Here is a 19788-nt window from a genome sequence, read left to right as displayed (position 1 = left end):
TATTTGAGTCCTCTCTCTTTGCTTCTCGGCGAGCCTGGCATTTTTTTTTTTTTAATTTAGCACACATTTATTAAAAGGACTGTATGCTTTTATTTATCTCAACCTAAAAGAATATTGAACTGAGATCTCACTCTGTGAATTCTGGTGTATATTTTTTAATTTGTGGCCTCAAGTCATACCAATTGCTTGTCTTTAGTTGCTTCTATCCTTGTTAAGTCTAACACTACTGTCTGGAGATCCATCTTCATTGTGCCAGGTACTCAGATTTGTGTTATGTTTTGGGGAATACAGAAAAGTCTCCTCTGGAAGCTCACAGTTCAGTTGGGTAGGTGAGATTAATACACAGAAAACACTGAGGACATAGCTTAGACTTTTTCTATATTTTGTAGTCTGGTTAAGAAAAGTAAGAACAAAATTTCTGGAAAATGAGATAGACATCTTCTATAAAGTGATCTAAAGGTCTCTAGTGAATATAAAGTTTTAAAAACTAGTAACCCTTGAAATTACCAGCAAACTCAAAGAATTTACACACTTCTCTTTGAAATTGCTTACTGTGTTAAAAAATAGTAGTGTTTAGTGACTATATATTTTCTAATGAAAAATATTAAGGATTTTTATGCCGTGGTCAAAAAATCTAGCCCTGGCCAGTATGACTCAGCTGGTTGGGGCTTCGTCCCGTACACCAAGAGGTGTCAGTTTTGATTTCTGATCAGGGAACAAACCCAGGTTGCAGGTTCAATTCCCAGTCGGGGAGCATGCAGGAGGCAGCTGATCAATGTTTCTGTCTCACAGAGATGTTTTTCTCTCTCTCCCCTCTTCTCTCTGAAATCAATTTTAAAAATATATAGTTAAAAACATATGCATGTGAAGTTACTTATACCTAATAAATTTAGGTGGAAAGTTATTTTAACATAGAAAAAAACTTAACTTGTTCTCAGTTTAGTATACAGTGAGGTCTTCAGTGTTCTTCCCAGGTGCTTGTAATTTTCCTTATTTTGTTTTTTGTCAGTTCTTCTGTTTTTTTGTTAAATCATTTTTTCCTAAGGTACATTGGAATAATTAAGAGAAAAGATACTTTACCTTTTCTCTTAAGGAATATGAGGAAACAATTATAATAACCTTGTACATTAGCCTATATATTGAGTTCTATAGCAGGAACAGCAACCCATTAAACAGTAACATTTCTGAAATAAAAAATCACAAGTGAGTAACTTTCTTTTTGTCCTGTAGTTTTTCCCAAGAAAAACTATAGCTGCAGAAAGGAGAGCATGAAGTATTTGCTAGATGCAGAAAAATGTAGGTCACAAATGAGTAATAAGTCATACCGTGTGAAAAGCAATGAAAAGCATGACTAATGTTTCCAAAGCTTTTGTCATCTCAATAAGACACAGTTTGTGAAACAGTCCTGCAGAGAGTGCCTTGGACTTTTTTTTTAGAGGATTATTTTTCTCAAATAGCATATATGCTACAAACTTTCATTGCCAATGGTTTTTAATTCATGTGTATGCATTACAGATTAAACTGCTGACTAAGTTTATTGTTTTTAAATTGTGAATGCTTTAGGGAGAAAAAGAAATGCATGAAGGAGTTTAGGCAATTTCCATAGAAACAAAAGCTAAATCCTAAGTAAAAGATTTTTCTAATAACTCTGTAGGGTAGATAAGCTGTGCCAGATTTCAAGGGAACACCTGCCTTCATGTTTTAATCCATGAATAATTATTAACAGTCCTTTTATACAAAACAGTAGAGGCCTGGTGCATGGATTCATGCACATTGAAAGGAAATTAATTAGAAGGTGGCTGGTGGGGTAGGACAGGGCAAGACAGGCCAGACATGCCCTGGAGCCAACCTCCCAAGGCTGGGGCTGTGGCTCAAAAGGCGTCTGCGGAGTGAGTGGGGTCCCTCTGGCCTGTGGGGATAGGGCCAAAACTGGCTCTCCAACATCCCCTGAGGGGTCCCGGATTGTGAGAGGGCGGTTCTCAGGTGATTCACCCAAGAATCAGGCATACTCTTTCTGTTTCAGGGTATGTTACTCGAGAACTTCAGCTGCCAAGTCACTGCAGCTCCTGCGTGGTCAGTGCGCGTCATAGCTACTGATCAGCAAATCTGTCCCTTGGTGGTCATTGTGCATCATAGCTACCGGCCAGTCACTTAGGCTTTTATAGAGATAGATAGATGGGAGAGAGACAGGGAAGAATGTTGATATTTTCTAAGAATCCCTCTGTTGAGAAATATATAGGAAACAGAAAAATAAAAACAACTCAAAATAGATTAGCTACATTGTGATTGATTTTTTCCTCTTAAGAATTTTAATATGTTAAAAAATTTTTCTAACTTAAAACAAAGCAATTTTTAAATCTCATAAATTATCTTATATTGAATTCAGAGGGAAGCCTCGTTTTCAATTGTGATTTAATTGAAAAATGCCTATATGTTAAATTAATTTTTTTGTAATTGCAAAGCTTAAAAACAAGATGTTCTATTTGGGGACTGTTGTTTGTTTTTTAACATGTTTTTATTGATTTCAGAGAGAGGAAGGGAGAGGGAGAGAGATATAAAAACATCAATGATGAGAGAATCATCGATTGGCTACCTCCATCACACCCCTTACTGGGGATCGAGCCTGCAACCCAGGCATGTTCCCTGACTGGGAATCGAACCAGTGACCTCCTGGTTCACAGGTTGATGCTCAACCACTGAACCATGGCGGTTGGGAGGGACAGTTCTTAAATAATACAAAGGAGAAAGATACTTATTCAATTCTTTAAGTAATTATTAAACACTTTTATATGGCCATGATTTCAAAGTAATTATGAGTTAATTGTGTTACTCTTTTTTTTCCACACACACAGATGGAATTAGACACAGCATTGAGTGACTTGGAGGCTGCAGATTTTGCAGAACTGGTAAGAGAAGCAGTGAGTTTTAGGAAAGACAATGTTGATTTCTCATTTTGTAAATCAGTCATTCTAAAAATATTGCAAGTGGGCATGCAATAATCTTGAAATACATAACATTAGGTCTCTATTTTGACAAGGGCAAGTCTATTTTGCTCACCTTAAGATTTTCTACTCAGTTGAACATATTTGTGCCTGGCTGGTTGAACATCGATCTATGAATGGGTTTGATTCCTGGTCAGGGCACATGCCCAGGTTGCAGGCTCAATCCCCAGTGTGGGGGGTGCAGGAGGCAGCTGATCAATGATTCTCTCTCATCACTGATGTTTCTCTCTCTCTCTCTCTCTCTCTCTCTCTCTCTCTCTCTCTCTCTCTCTCCTCCCCCCCCTCTCTCTGTCTGTCTCTTCCTCTCTGAAATCACTAAAAATATTTTCTAAAAAAATATTTGTATATAACATATATGTAAAGATTAATTACATCAGTATCATTAAGAACTGGACTTTGTGAGACAGGATATACATATAATGTTGATTAAATTAAGTAAAAATCCTGTAGATCTGGATTTACATTGAAAGTACAAGTATGGCTTTTAATCTTTAAAAAAAAAAAGTGTGTTTCCTAGTTCTGTCCAGGGAAAAGGCTTAGAAACCATGACCATCCCCAGGGGTAAGGAAGACCACCAGCACCCAGGCCATGGTGCATAAGTAATATTTCTTGCTACAAGGAACCATGACTCCTGAGGGAAATGACTGGATCCAGAGTAGGGCCTGAAAATAAACACGTGTACCATCAGGAGTGCCGTTTTAACAAAAACTAGATCATTGTGGTATTTTGTTCTGTAGCTTGCATTCTTTGCAGCACAGTATATTCTAAAACATTTTGTGACTGCTCAGGTATGATACTGTGTTATGACCATATCTAATTTTGTTAACCATTCTCTATTGCTAAAAATCACTTCCAATTTTTACATATTACAAATAATTCTATTAAAAAGTGTATGTTTTTAAATTTTTTTTACATACCACTCAGTGGCCCCCAAATAGGTTATATCAATTTGTACTTTCAAAAATAATATATGTTAATATATCATAAATATCATATGATGTGTAGGTAGATGCTTTTTGTCTTGATACGCTTATTTTAATCCCTTGTGGTGTCACAAATCTTAGGTTTATTTTTAGATTCTCTAATCAATAGTTTCTTATAAGAATTAAAAATAAAACTGTTTTAAATCAAAATACTTATTTTGCACACTATCTTTCACCCTAATATCCTAGTATATTGATTTCTAATAAAGACACTGTGAAAAGTTCAGTTACTAAAGAATGTAATTGCCATTTTAACTGTTATTGCTTAACTAGAATTTTTTAATCCACTGTGGTTTTCTCGCCCCCAGTCTGAGGATTACTATGACATGAGGCGGCTGTATACGATTTTAGGGTCTTCTTTGTTTTACAAGGTAAGCTGAAGCTTGAATCTTTATAAATGTCCAACTGCTATATGACCTAAATTTTCTCAAACTTTTACAGACATGAAAAATGTTTCTATTTTCCTCTGAATGTAGGTACCCTAAAATTAAGATCTTAAAATAAAACTTGTACCTAGACATTAAATATTCCTGGTTTCATTGTATTCTAAAGCATTTGTAAATTTGTAAAGAAGAAACTATACTCAAAGAACCAAATGTGTAAGAGAGGAGAGAGTGCTTTCTGGATTTCCTTTTGCAGTAGTATGCTTGTTTATCTTCAGACTCACTATGCATCTTTTTAATAAATCTTTTAACATTAACTAGTTACTTCCATGTAAAGAAAGTTAAATATCCAGAGGCATGGATACATGGAATAGACTAACAGCTGTCAGGGGGCACAGGGGCAGGGCTGGATGAATAAATGTAAAGGGATTAACCAAAGAACATATATGCATAACCCATAGACACAGTACAGTGATGGTCAGAGGAAAGGGAGGCTGAGTAGAGGTGGGTGGGGGTCGAGGAGGAATGGGAACATCTGTAATAGTGTCAGCAATAAAAATAACGTATTTTTAGAAAGAAAGTTAAGTGTCAAATGAATTTAAGTGTTTTCATTTTTCAACTCCTCATTCTCTGCTTTCCATCCTCAGAATTCAGTTCTATTCCAATTTTGCCATTCAGGCTTATATTCAGAGATGATCTTGTTTTGTGCTACCATCTACCTGTTGTAGACTTAAGTTATCATAAATATTTGATCTCTAGTTGACCTCAGTGAGTGGAGGGACTTATTTTTACTTTGTCTTAAAACTGGAATATTTTAAGCCAACTGAAGAAGTACCTATAAAACTCTTAGAAATATATTATGGGATTATTGCTTCATACCACTAGTTGACTTTTGTTCTTTGTGGTTAAATTCAAGGGTTATTTGATATGCAGTCATTTGCCTAAGGATGATCTTATTGATATTGCTGTATACTGTCGCCACTATGGCCTACTGCCTTTAGCAGCAAAACAAAGAATTGGTCAGTTGATAATATGGAGAGAAGTGTTTCCTCGACATCATCTCCAACCTTCTACAGATGCAAACACTGAAGTCTTTCAGGAACCTGAAGGGAGATATTTTTTGCTAATTGTGGGCTGGGTGAGTTTGCCTTGGTTTCTTTCTTGATTTTTTGTTTTGTTTTGTTTTTGCCATTTATTATGTAAATAAATACACAAATATCACTTAAAATTATGAACATATCAAATATCAGTATTCAAGAAAATGTTACATGCCCCTTATTCCTTTTTTTTTTTTTAGCATCCATTTAATACCCATGGAGAAATATTAATGAAACCCAGGATAAGATTTTAGCAGATTTTTGAGATCTTTTGTTCCCATTTTTTCAATATATATTTTTATTGATTTCAGAGAGGAAGGGAGAGGGAGAGAGAGATAGAAACATCAATGATGAGAGAGAATCATTGATCAGCTGCCTTCTGCGTACCCCACACTGGGGACCACACACCCCACACTGAGATCGAGCCCGCAACCCAGGCTTGTGCCCTGACCCAGAATCAAACTGTGAACTTCTGGTTCATAGGTCGACCTCAACCACTGAGCCATGCTGGCTGGGCTTGTTCCCATTTTTATAGTGGTTTTATCCTCTGATTTGTTTTGGAAAATAGAGGGAAACATAAAAAGAATATAGAATCAGAATAAATATGTGATTATAAATTAAAGGACTTCTAGTAATTGAGGCTCTTAGAAAACTGCCTTAGGGAATTCCATGTGCCTAAGGTAGCGACTGGTGGTATATCAGGATAAGGCACTATGAGATTTGTTTTCAAGGGTGGTCAAGAAGCACCCAGCATATCTAAGAAGGAAAGGGGAGGGAGGAGTTTTTAATAATCATCACATGGTTATGCCATATGCCTGTATGTCTTCAGTATTCATAAATTGATACATGCATATTGCATATAAATATCTTCATGTGGCTAAATCTGTACTAATAACTTTTTTTCTTATAGAGGCATTATATGTTGTGTGTACTATTAGAAGCTGGAGGCTGCTCATCCAAAGCTATTGGGAACCCTGGACCAGACTGTATATACGTGGATCAGGTCAAAACAACTCTTCACCAGCTGGAAGGAGTAGGTTGCCGCATAAATGAACGGCTGGCATCTTCTCCAAGCCCCTGCTTATCTTGCGCTGACTGGTTCCTTGCTGGATCACATGAAAAATTAGATTGTTTGACAACCTCTCCTATCCTCAGTAGGCTGCAAGGTATTTCCAAAGCAGCAACCTCTCCAACCTGCAGAAGAACTCTTTTTGGTGACTATTCCTTAAAAACACGTAAGCCCAGTCCTTCCCGAAGCAGCGGAGGATCTGACAGTGGTTGTGAAGGTGGAGAAGGTGTTGGCCCGAGCCCCCACACTACACCAGATGCAGTACGGAGGCAAAGAGAATCTGATGGCTTGGAAGAAAGTGGGGCCTTGCTGAAGGTGTGTGCGCGTTCAAGTGTGTACATTCTGGGAGCTAAGCTATCTTTCCAGTCCTTATTTTATAACTGGGATAGAATTTTTTAAATATATTTTTATTGATTTCAGAGAGAGAGACAGAGAAACATCAATGATGAGAGAGAATCATTGATCGGCTGCCTTCTGTGAGAGAGAGAGAGAGAGAGAAACATCAATGATGAGAGAGAATCATTTATCGGCTGCCTTCTGCATGCCCCACACTGGGGAGTGAGCCTGCAACCCAGGCATGTGCCCTGACCAGGAATCAAACCATGATCGCCTGGTTATAGGTCGACACTCAACCACTAAGCCATGCCGGCTGGGCTGGAAGATTTTTATTTTTTTTTATTATTTATTTATTTTAATAGAAATTTTAATGTCAGATCATTCTTCATTTGAACTGGTGGTTGTTTTAGTCACTGTTGGAAAACCAATGATTTAGAACCCAAAAGAATAAGAAATAATAAGTAATATCCAGGACATCTGCTTTGACACTACTGACAAGAAGGGAAACCTTAACCCTGCTTTCCCTATTCATCTCACTTTTCTCTGTTTACAATATTAATAAGGAACAGCCTAGTTATGGGGCATTTAGGGGGCTGATCTGACTAAATAGCCAATAAAATGTTCAGAAAAAAAAATCAGTAACTTAAAATATGGTGTGTCTTGTTCTATGTTTTTGTAAATTTTTAAAAATCTGCACCTGTGAAGGTCTGGTCTCCATATCAAGAATTGAAATGAGACTATTAAGCAAAGAGAATGTTCATTTTTCAGACTGCTTATCATATTTTATGCATTTTTTCCATGAAAATACCATATTATATCTAAATGATTATCAAAATAATCACCATGGGAGGCTTTCTACATATTCTAATGATGTTGCTTTTTTGAAACATTTTTGAAAGTTGTCATTTAAGTGGATGGAAGTGATGAAGCATGACAAAGGAGGAGTCTAAGAAGGGGCAGGAATAAAATGAGACTCTGTGTGTCATGGCACAAATAGTCATAGATCTTTATCTCCTAATTCCAAATAATAGAGCACTCTTGGAGCTCTAAGTGGATATGTTTAGGAAGTGTTCACATATGTACTGTACTTATTATCATAGTCAGTGAAAATGGTAGGAAATAAAGTTTAAGGCTATTTGGAAAGAATTAAGAAGCCATGAACAACTCCTAAAAAAAAACTGAATTAATCTCTAAGATTTAGCTATTCAACAACTGTTGATTGAACACCTACTATCTGCCCAGGGCTGTGCTACACAGAAGAGATAGAAACAATGATGAATAACATACAGCCGCTGCCTTTGAGGAGTGCGGTTTGGAGAGGGAGACAAATACACATACATATAAATTATAACAAAACTTGGTAAAGGCTCCATAATGGCTGTGGTAGAAGGTTTTGGGGGAGAACTTTCATTTCCTCCTATGACATGGCTCTGGGGTCTCTGACAGCAAAGCATAAGCCAAGAGGCACAAGTTAGCATTGACAATATATAAAGGTAACATCGCAAAATAGTCAATAGTTCTCTTAGAAGGATATTTAGATTTTACATTATTTCTGCTATTTCATTCCATTCTTAGGCATAAACTGATCTACTGAACTGTATTTTTCAGGTCACTAAAAAGAAGTCTACTCTTCCAAATCCATTTCATTTGGGAAACTTGAAAAAGGAACTTTCAGAAAAAGAATTGGAAACATATAACACATTGAAGTAAGAAACTTCCTTGTAATATTCTTTTTCACTTAAACTCTTGACTTCAAGGACATTTTACAATGAGAATGTACAAGTCCATACCATGTAGAGATTTTATTCAACAATTGTAATTACCAGTATATCTTAAATACCAAAGGTATGCTATTTCTCTAATGTTCTTCATTACACAATAGGAAACATACTCATATTATCCTATATAATAAAAGCCTAATATGCTAAGTGTCCAGTTGTTCATTCAACCAATCAAAGTGTAATATGATAATGATATGCTAAGGCTGCTCAACTGCTCGCTATGACATGCATTGACCACCAGGGGGCAGACAGCCAACCTGTCAACCAACTGCTATGACGTGCACTGACCACCAGGGATCAGTTGACTGGTAGACAGTCACTATGATGTGCACTGACCACCAGGGGGCAGACGCTCCGACCAGTAGGTTAACTTGCTGCTGGGGTCTGGCCAATCAGGACTGAGCAAGATGGGCCGGACACACCCTGGAGCCCTCCCTCGGCCCCTCCCCCTGGCCAGCCCCATCTCCAATTGGCCCCCAACACCCTGATCAGGGGCGGGGCTGGCCGGCCAACTGCCCATGGCCCCTCCCCCAGCCAGCCCCGCCCTCAATGGGCACCCATCAGGGTAGGCCAGCCAGACCCCACCCATGCACAAATTCATGCACCAGGCCTCTACTAAGAGATAAAACACATACAACCCAAGCTTTTTTGCTCAGTGGTTGGAGCATCAGCTGCCAACTGAAGGGTCACGGTTTCAATTCCAGTCAAGAGCACATACTTTGGTTGCAGACTTGATACCCAGCCCTGGTCCCAGGTGTATGCGAGGGCAGCCAGTCAGTGTTTCTCTGTCTCTCTCCCTTCCTTCCATTCTCACTGAAAAATCAATGGAAAAAGTATCCTCAGGTGAGGATTTTTAAAAGACACATACAAAATAATAGTTCAAAATGTGAAAGCCACCCTTTATCTCTCTTCGACAGGTAACCTCCCTTTTGTGTGTCTAATTTTTAAAATAGAGTTTACTATTTTTAGGCTCTGGTATACTGTGGTATGCTGCTCAGATACTCCTTATCCCAGAGTGCTCATTCCCAGTACCTCACAGAGACAATGGAGGCAGTATCTAGGCTAAGAGCTGAAATATGCCTTTTCCTTGCCTCTGTGCTCATGGCTGGGGGGGAAAAAAATCAACTGAAGAAATATTTTACTAAAGATATCAGAATTAGAATGGGGCAGCCTGAATATTTGAGATGCTGATGAGGAACTGCTGCCTATATATTTAAAGATTGCCAATCAGAAGTCAGCAGTGGAGCGAAAGAAAGCAAGGTATAGTAGATCAAGTTACAGAGTCAGCTGAGCTCTGCCACTTAGCTATGTGACTTCAAGAAAGTTAATCCAAGTCCTCTGAACATTGATTTCTTCATGGCTAAAACAAGGATAGTAATATTTACTACCCTGCAGGGTCATTATGAGAATTAAGACTAAGATACTTTTAAGCATCTACCCTGGCACAAGGAGGGTATTCAGTATATTATTAGTATAGGTTCTGCTGGCCTATTTGAGGCCTAAATATGGGATGAAAGGATAGAGAAGAAGAAGAAAGGAGAAATGAAAATACTAAGAGAATACAGAAGAGAAGTAAGACTATTAATGAGAAATATAATACAACTAGTAATTGCCATGGTATTCTAGAATATTAACCCAACTCTGCAGTTGGTAATAATTTTATTTTTCTTCAAGATCACCAATTTAACTACCATGGTAAAAGGCTTTAACGCTGCTAACTTAAATGTATTTAGTTTGTTGGAAGATATTTTTATATGTGATCCACCCTTGACTGATAGCATGTTTATGGCTTGTAGAGATCTGGGCCAGTCATGGGCTAAGTTATTTATTACCAACCATGGAAAAAAAAGGGGATTGGCCAATTTGGGTTGTGTAGTAAAGAGGTGAATTAAGTTACTTGCAAGTGAATTGGTGTTTGTTTATCCTTGCATAACATGTAATACTTTCCTCCATTAGGGAATTGATAATAATGCTAGTCTGTACTTCAGTTAAAGAGGAAGATGGAATTAAATAAGGGAATGAAATGTTTGGCCTAGTTTTCCTTCCCTGATTAGACTCCTAATATTATCTATATATATAGATAGATAGATAGATAGATAGATAGATAGATAGATAGAGATAGAGATATATATAGATATATATATATAAATAAAAGGCTAAGTGACCATCCGACCTGTAGCTATGACATGGAATGACCACCAGGGGGCAGATGCTCTGACTGGTAGCTATGATGTGCACTGACCGCCAGGGGGCAGACACACTCAATGCAGGAGCTGCTGAGCTGTGGAGGGAGCCCAATTCCGGGGTGCGTCACCCAAGAACCACCCTCTCGCAATCTGGGACCCCTCGGGGGATGTCGGAGAGCCAGTTTCAGCCCGATTCCTGCAGGCCAGGCTGAGGGACCCCACCTGCCAGAGGGACCCTGCTCACTCTGCAGACACCCTTCGAGCTGCAGTGCTGCCCCCCAGGTGTGGCCGGCCAGGGAGGGACCGCAGGAGGTTGGCTCCAGGGCGTGTCCGGCCTATCTTGCCCAGTCCCACCCTGCCGGCCACCTTCTAATTAATTTCCTTTCAATGTGCATGAATCCGTGCACTGGGGCACCAGCATTGTGGATACTAGTTAGGAATCTACTGATTAGGAAAATACTTATTAGGAATCTACATAATTCAAAATAAAGCAATACTTCTACATTCACTTAAATACCTTTCTTTTTTTTTTTCAAGATTGACATCTGGGCCTGAGAACACACTTTTCCACTATGTTGCTTTAGAAACAGTGCAAGGGATCTTTATTACTCCTACCCATGAAGAAGTGGCCCAGCTGAGCGGCTCTATCCACCCTCAGCTAATAAAGAATTTCCATCAGTGTTGTCTCTCCATTCATGCAGCTTTTCAACAGACCTTGATGGAAGAGGTAAGGCACTGCTATAAATATAGTTTTATGCCAGTTTCGTTTCTATATCTCTAAATATTCTCTCTAAAAGCTCTTTAATTAATATATCCAGCTATGGAAATTCTCAAAGCAAGAAACATAGTGGCTTCTGGATTCTGGAGGGTAAGCCAGAAGGTTTTGTTGATAGATTAAATAAGGATTATGAGAGAAAGAAAAACCAAGGATCACTCCACTATTTTGACCTGAGCCTCACAAAAAAATATTTATATTTCACATAAGTCATTGTTTTGCTAATGATTTTATCAATGGGAAAATTAGAGAGATACATCTGTTTTAAGTTTAATGTGTTTTAAGTATATTACAAAATCATCTGTTTATTTATTAATTACTCAATAATGTACTCATTATTAATATATTCATTAAGTACCTACTATGTACCAACAACTTTAAAAAAAAATACTACAGCTCTGGCTGGTTTAGCTCAGTGGATAGAGCTTCAACCTGCAGACTGAAGGGTCCTGGGTTCTGTTCCAGTCAAGGGCATGTACCTCAGTTGCAGAATCCTCCCTGGCCTAGTCCCTGGTCAGAGCATGTGCAAGAGGCAACCAATCGATGTGTTTCTCTCACATTGATGTTTCTCTTTGTCTTTCCCTCTCTCTCCCACTCTCCCTAAAAACCAATGGAAAAATATCCTTGGGTGAGGATTATTTAAAAGAAAAAATATATACTACAAAGATGCCCTGGCCAGCTGCTAGTGGTTAAAGCTTCGGCCTGTGGGCTGAAGGGTCTTGGGTTTGATTACCGGTCAAGAGCATGTACCTGGGTTGCAATTAAATCCCCACCCAGTCAGAGTGCATGTGGAAGGCAGCCAACCGATGTCTCTCTCTTACATCTGATGTTTCTCTCTCCCCTCTCTCTTTCTCTCCCTCCCTTCCCCTCTCTCTAAAATAAATAAATAAATAAATGAGGAAAAAATATCCTTGGGTGAGGATTAACAACAACAACAAAAAATACAAAGATGAGTAGTATATTGTCTCTGCCTGGAAAAGAAGCTTATCCTGTACTGGGGAAGAAAGACCTACAAACTGCTAATATAATATAACATAAATTCTAATACAGGACTCTGAACAAAATGTTCCCTGCAAAAGTCAAGGGATACTTTATCTATGAAGTCTTTTATAGGAGATGGTATTTAAAGTATGAGAAAGAGTAGAAATTTTCCTGCAGTTAAGAAGAATGTTATTGCAGGCTCTTAAGTGCTAGGATCAGCACTATTAATACCAGTTAATGCTAATAATACCTATTAATTTTCAGAAAAAGAAAGCACTAAACACTGCAGATCATTCAGGTTCTACAAATTCAGTGTCTTCTCTAAACCCTGTGAAAGAACATGGGGTGTTGTTTGAATGCTCACCTGAAAACTGGACCGACCAGAGAAAAGCACCACCAGTTATGGCTTATTGGGTAGTAGGGTAAGTGGAAAAAAGTATTTGAAAGTGAAGTAAAATGTTAGAAAAGTGAAAGAAATGTGATAAAGGAGATAAAGTTTTAGGATATAGGCATGAAATTATTAATCTAACTATAATATTTTAATATATTTTAGAACTTTATTTTATTTGCTAAGTATCTCCTTTAAATTCCTCCCAAGTCTTTTCTATTAAAAACAAATAGCTTGCCCTGGCTGGTTTTGCTCAGTGGATAGAGCGTTGACCTGTGGACTAAAGGGTCCCGTGTTCAATTCTAGTCAAGGGCACATGCCTGAGTTGCAGGCTCTATCCCCAGTGGGGGGCATGCAGGAGCAGCCGATCAATGGTTCTCTCTCATCATTGATGGTTCTATCTCTCTCCCTTCCTCTCTGAAATCAATAAAAATATATTTTTAAAAAAACAAATAGCTTATTTAGTTATCTTACAAAATTATATTAGTAATAAACTAAAAAAAAAAACAATGATTTCACAATTTTATATCTATTTCCTTCTACCTCTACTTCCTCCTTTTCTTCAATCCTTCTTTCTTGCCCTCTTCCCTTTGCTCTCCTCCTCCTCATCCCCCACCAACTACAAGTCCTTGCCTGACCTGGCCCCTGCCCACCTCTCTGATTCCACCTTCTGTCACTCTCCTCTATCCCATGTGCATAGCCACATTGGCAACCATTAGTCAAATGTTTTTGCTATTCCTTGTGTATTGGCTGTTCTGGCTCTTAACCTTTGCATGTCCAGTACCTACTATGTTTGTAGATTAGACCAGTGCTAAGATGTCATCTCCTCAAAGAGAGGATCCATAATCTATTTCCTGCATTAACAGGGCTACTCAGTTATGCTCTATTATATAACCCCTTTATTATTTATTTTCTTACTTATTTACGGTCTTTCTCCCCCTTGCTAGAATGTTAGCTCTATGAGGTCAGGAATCATATCTGTCTTGACCACTGGCACCTAACACATACGTTGATAAATATATAACAACTAGAGGTCCGGTGCATGAAAATCGTGCACTAGGTGGGGGTGGTCCCTCAGCCCGGCCGGCACCCTCTCCAATCCAGGACCCCCCCAGCAGTCAGACATCCCTCTCGCAATCCAGGACCGCTGGCTCCTAACCACTCACCTGCCTGCCTGCCTGCCTGCCTGCCTGATCGCCCCTAACCATTTGCCTGCCTGCCTGCCTGATTGCCCCTAACCGTTCTCCCCTGCCAGCCTGATTGCCCCTAACAGCTCTCCCCTGCTGGCCAGATCGCCCCTAACCATCTCTGCCTCAGCCTCTACCACCGTGGCTTTGTCTGCAAGGACGTCCAGAAGGACGTCTGTCCAGTCTATCTGATCTAATTAGCATATTACCCTTTTATTAGTATAGATTTAGTAAATGGAACTGTGCTTGGCAAACTGGTGGTGGGTGGGTGGTATGGCAAACAGAAAGATAAAGTCACACTCATTGTATCTAGCAGTCTTACATCTAGCAGAAAATGAACTGGGCTCATAGATCTATATATTTATGAATATACTAGAGGCCTAATGCATGACATTCATGCAAGAGTAGGCCTTCCTTCCCCTGGCTGCTGGCACCAGCTTCCCTCTGGCACCTGGGACCCGGGCTTCCCTCCAGCCACAGGCAGGCACCCTGGACCCAGGCTTTCCTCCGGCCACCAGCAGGCACCCGGGACATTGGCTTCTCTTGCAGCCCTGGCTTTATCTGGAAGGATGTCTGAAGGGATGTCCGATCTAATTAGCACATTACTCTTTTATTATTATAAATATGGAGAGAGATTAGATAGGTAGGTAGGTAGGTAGGTAGGTAGGTAGGTAGGTAGGTAGGTAGATAGATAAATAGATAAATTAATTGATACAACCAAATGCTACGGAAATCTCTAGGATTACAAAGAAAGGCTTAGAGATTCCATTTGGTCTGGTTTAGAAAATTAATTGGATTTGGATAAAACATTTTAGGAAAAAGAAGGGATGAACAAATCATAAGGCATAGCAATGAGGAGACTGGTTTGCCAGAATGGTAAAGGAATGCCACATACAAAGAGAAAGTGAAAAAGACCAAGCTGGAAAGCAGAGAGCCTTCAATTCTGACTAAGGAATTAAATTTTCAGGGAAATACTGAGCTAATGAAGGGTCTCTGAGTTGGGGGTAAAGACTTGGTGGAGGAAGGGGCAGGAAGTTAGGTGACACCAAGTGGATACCTACCATGTAGTACTAAATTGTATGACAAACAGTTTACAAACATTATCCAAAGCAGTAATTCCCGTGTGCTGGTCCATGGGATTAGAATCACTTGAAACATTTTTTAAAATCAGAGATGCCTGCACCCTACCCCAGTAAGCTCCCTTGTGATTCTGATGTATAACCAGCCAAGCTTGGGAGCACCAGTTCAGTTCTGTAGTGTGATCAGAGCTGTGCTATTGGATGAGTAAGCTAGGAGCAGCAAATGGAATGGTGTGGATACACGAGAGAATAGAGATAGGAACAGTTAGGCACATACACAGTGTACAGTGGAACAGTTAAGTGTATTCACAACAATTGGAATAGAAAGAATCAAGAGGTGTTGAATTCTGATGATGCAGATCTATGTAGAATAGAGACATTTAAGGAAGTCAGGCAAAACTACTGCTGATTTAAATAGTTTGATTTATATAGTATTGATTAAATAGATTTTAAATCTTTAAGAAAATCAAACAGCCTGGCCAGTGTTGCTCAGTGGTTGGGTGTTGATCCAGGAACCAAGATGTTCGATTCCAGGTCATGGCACATGACCAGGTTGTGGGCTGTATCCCCAGTATCGAGTGTGCAGGAGGCAGCTGATAGATAGTCTCTCTCATTAATGTTTCTATCTCTCTATCCCTCTTCCTTCCTCTCTCTAAAATCAATAAAAACATATTTAAATTAACAAAGAAAACCAGGTAAAATTTCATTGTTAATCCCAATTTAATACTATCTGCAAAAAGAACTATCATATATTTAATATTTTAATAATAATTAACTTTTAGAAAGTAAATGGCAATGTTTAATAACTAGTACTTAAATGATGGTATCACCATTGGCTTTATCATATTAATAATGACTAAATTTAATATTTAAAAACAGGGAAATGGTAAAACATATTGGTAAAATAGGCTTTTTATACTAGAAAAATAAAAATAATTTACCTAAGGCACATATTATTTATTTAAAAGTAAATCTAGCTGCATTTCCCTCTACTATAGATTAGGATTAGTGTTTTACTTTATTACTGGTATTTTCAGAAACAAAATATAAAATAAAATGAATGGAAATTTTTAACTTTTCTTTGTTATTTAATAAATTTTTCTTTTCCTCTACAGGAGACTCTTTCTTCATCCCAAAGTTCAAGAACTTTATGTCTGTTTTCATGACTCAGTTACAGAAATTGCCATTGAAATGGCTTTTAAGTTGTTCTTTGGATTGACCTTGTAACTGTTTTCTTGCTACACAACAACACTGCACAATAAGAAGCACTGAGCAGTTTTAGGATTGCTGAAATGCATACACAGAAGATACTGTTTAGTTTCTTTTCACTGAACATAATATTGTTAAATATTGAGATCATATGTTGTTGGATTTGTTGCACTAAATCTTAATTAGTATTGTGAGACTTTTGAAAAGATACTTGATCAAAATATGAAGAAGAAGTTGTTAACTTATTTCCATTTTGGTATATAACATTAATTTATTGACTAGTTTGAAATAATGTGAAGTGTTTTATATAAAATTAATATAGAAATATTTATCTTGAAAAAATACTCCGTTCGTTGTGTATTTATCTCAAGACTAATATTGAATCTGGTGAAAGAATCAGGAAATTGGGAGAACATGACCAGTCCTGTAACAATTAGGGCTGTAACCATGAGCAAGTCTTTGTACTTCTCTGAACTCAGGGCATTAAGGTATCATGGGTATTAAGGCACTGTGTTTAAAAGTATTTATTAAATGTCTTAAATTTCTTTATATTTTCAAAATAAAACCTATGATCTTCTTTTAATACTGAGAATTATTAATAAATGCAGCTACTTATCACCTCAGATTTTCAAACAGACTGAAAACTTGGGGTTTTAATATAGAAGACTTTTTTGTTTTCATTTAATAAAATTTTAGTCTATTGAACTGCTTTCCTGGTATCAAAGAAGCATATTGACCACCACTCAAGAACTGAAACAAAAAGATAAAGCAAACTACAGATCTTAATAAGGATAAATAATTTGCTATGTTATAGATGTATACCGTAATGTCCACGTTATAAAGATATTACATTTTTTAAAAATGAAATAAAACATCATCTTGGTTTTATCTCTAAATGGATATTAAAGTAAACATTGCAAATAAACCTAGTATATCATTTTTCCAAATACATTCTAAGTCACATCTGAAAATAGATTAGTTTGTTTACTGGACAATAAATACTTATCTGCCACTTTATTAAATAAAGGGGACAAAGTGACAGTGCAGATGCCACTTTGGCAGGTATAGAAACTAAGTTGGGTTTTGTTAGCATCCTGTAAATGGGCCCTTTCACCAAAGTCTATTGATGCAAAAGATTATATAATTGCCATTTTAAAAAATATCAAGTACTGTCTTATCACCATCATATATAAGGTGGGGCAAATATAAGAATAAGCTGTTTTCTGCATACTCACAACTATAAACCTACTTTTGTCCCACCCTGTATTTTTAACTCCCCACAATTCCATTCTAGAGTCTACTGCCTTTCCTCCCTCCCTTTTCTTTAGCTATTATTGATTTATTTTTGTGGGGTTAGAGAACTATACTCAGCAAGGGAAAGTTTATTTGTGCCAAGGGACTTTAGTGATGATGCCTACAGGCAAGATAGTAAATTTGCAGTGCCTGCTTTTTTATATTTCTAACAAAAATGGGAAAACCTGTGAAACCAACTTAGTAGGTTTGTCTGCTTTGAGCATTCTTGAGAATATTGTGAATAATTGTTTGTTGTGTGTGTGAGTTCCCTCTAAATAGTGCTGGCACATGTTATGTGCTATAAAAGTGTTAGCTGCTGCTACTACTATTATCAAATATCCATTGGTTGAAAACCAAGGAGTCAGCTAAATCATACCTGCTACTGGACAAAATGTCGGAAAGAAGCTGAGGAAAAGTATTCATTACTAAGCATTTTTGAGAATAGGATTTACACTTTGGCTGTTTTTTAAAATATTATTAAATGTTACTAAAACTTTAGGAACTAAAGTTTAGTCTATACACTAAATTGTGTGAAAATAATTTAATTTTGTAGAGCTATATTTCTATATTCTATATAATTGAAGCTATTTTTATACTGTATTGATAGTTTTTAATAAAGATGGGTTTGGAGTTTGTGGTTGTGTTGCCTTTTCATGCATTGGTCTAAAAAATGTTTATTGAATTTTTACTCTATGCCAAGCGCAGCTGTGGATGCTGGGGATGCAGCAGTGGGGAAAAAAACAGATAAAAATCCCCACCCTCATGGGAGTGAGGAGCACAAAGGCCATGAGACTCTATACTTTCAATATTAACATATAAATCACCAGAACTGAGTCTCTAAATCAGTAAATAAAATGCAATGCAGCAAGTTAAACTTTTTCAGCTCAGTCTGATCTAAAGTTCTTAATTTTTAAAAAAAGCCATGTTTCTAAGTACTTTCAGCTTTGCTGTCTTCTATCAGTGAATATATACCATAAATAAATGAGTTTGAGGATATCATAAAGGAATCTATACTAATAAAAGGGTAATATGCTAATTAGACCAGAGAGACCAGACGTCCTTCCAGACAAAGCTGCGGTGGCTGCGAGGGCCGAGGGCAGGCAGCAGCTGCAGCAGCTGCAAGGACCAAGGGCAGGTGGCCAGCAGTGGCGGCAGCAGTCGGGTGATGGGGGCAGCGCCTTCCCCTGATCACCCCCATCGCCTCTCACAGAGGGAGGCCAGACTGTGGCTTAGGCCTGCTACCTGCGGAGTGGGCCTAAGTGGTCAGTAGGACATCCCCTGAGGGCTCCTGGAATGTGAGAGGGGGCAGGCTGGGCTGAGGGACCCCTGCACCAGTGCATGAATTTTCGTGCACCGGGCCTCTAGTATGTTATAAACACTATTGAGTCAAATGCAGGGGTAAGCTAGAAAGGAAGGAAGAGAGCACTGCCCCAGGGAGCAGCTGAGCATTTGCTTTTCTGTCCTCCGAGATACTCCTGTTCCCTGTAACCAGAGATGTTTCCTTTGACTGCTCTTGGCACCTTGGAGTGTGATTCAGGTAATCAATCACCCCTTAAATTTCTCCCAGAGTGCTTGTTAATGCTGCAAATTCCCTGTAAGGAGATTGAAACATTCATTTTTCAGAGTTTTGCAAATAAGACACCAATCACTTATTTCTTGATTTCACAAAGGATCTTATTAAAGTCAATGTAATGAGAAGACTAAAGTTTTTAAACCTATGAATAATGACTAGTCCAATTTTTCTCAGAAAGATTGATCTGGCAACAACATGTAAAATGGAGAGAGACTTGCGCTGAAAAACCAGTTAAGAGCTGAATAAGTAGCTATGGAAAGGAAAGTAGCATGAAACACCAGACCAGTAGGACTTGCCAACTTTTTATGTGAAATAATCAAAATATTAACAAAACTAGAGGCCCGGTGCATGAAATTCAAGCATAGGTAGGGCCCCTAGGCCTGGCCGGCAATCGGCCAGTCAGGGCCTTCCGGCTGCCGTCTGAGGCCTCCCTTCCCCAGCTGCCGGCTGCCAGCCAGGACCTTCC

General features: G+C 38.3%; 1 protein-coding gene across 1 annotated transcript in view; it reads left to right on the top strand.

The window, feature by feature from the left end:
- The window catches only part of INTU (inturned planar cell polarity protein), a 52634-nt gene extending 36160 nt beyond the window's left edge, over positions 1-16474 (top strand). Inside the window, exons 9-16 of the mRNA XM_008143383.3 lie at positions 2853-2906; positions 4294-4356; positions 5285-5506; positions 6376-6849; positions 8479-8576; positions 11375-11564; positions 12858-13015; positions 16363-16474. Coding sequence (XP_008141605.2) covers positions 2853-2906; positions 4294-4356; positions 5285-5506; positions 6376-6849; positions 8479-8576; positions 11375-11564; positions 12858-13015; positions 16363-16474 — 1371 coding nt within the window. The remainder of the gene's footprint in view (positions 1-2852; positions 2907-4293; positions 4357-5284; positions 5507-6375; positions 6850-8478; positions 8577-11374; positions 11565-12857; positions 13016-16362) is intronic.
- Positions 16475-19788: the final 3314 nt, after the last annotated feature.

This window comes from Eptesicus fuscus, chromosome 6 (assembly GCF_027574615.1).
Source record: "Eptesicus fuscus isolate TK198812 chromosome 6, DD_ASM_mEF_20220401, whole genome shotgun sequence".
NCBI lineage: Eukaryota > Metazoa > Chordata > Mammalia > Chiroptera > Vespertilionidae > Eptesicus > Eptesicus fuscus.
Note: the sequence above shows the minus strand (reverse complement) of the source record. Positions and strands in the feature narration are given on the sequence as shown.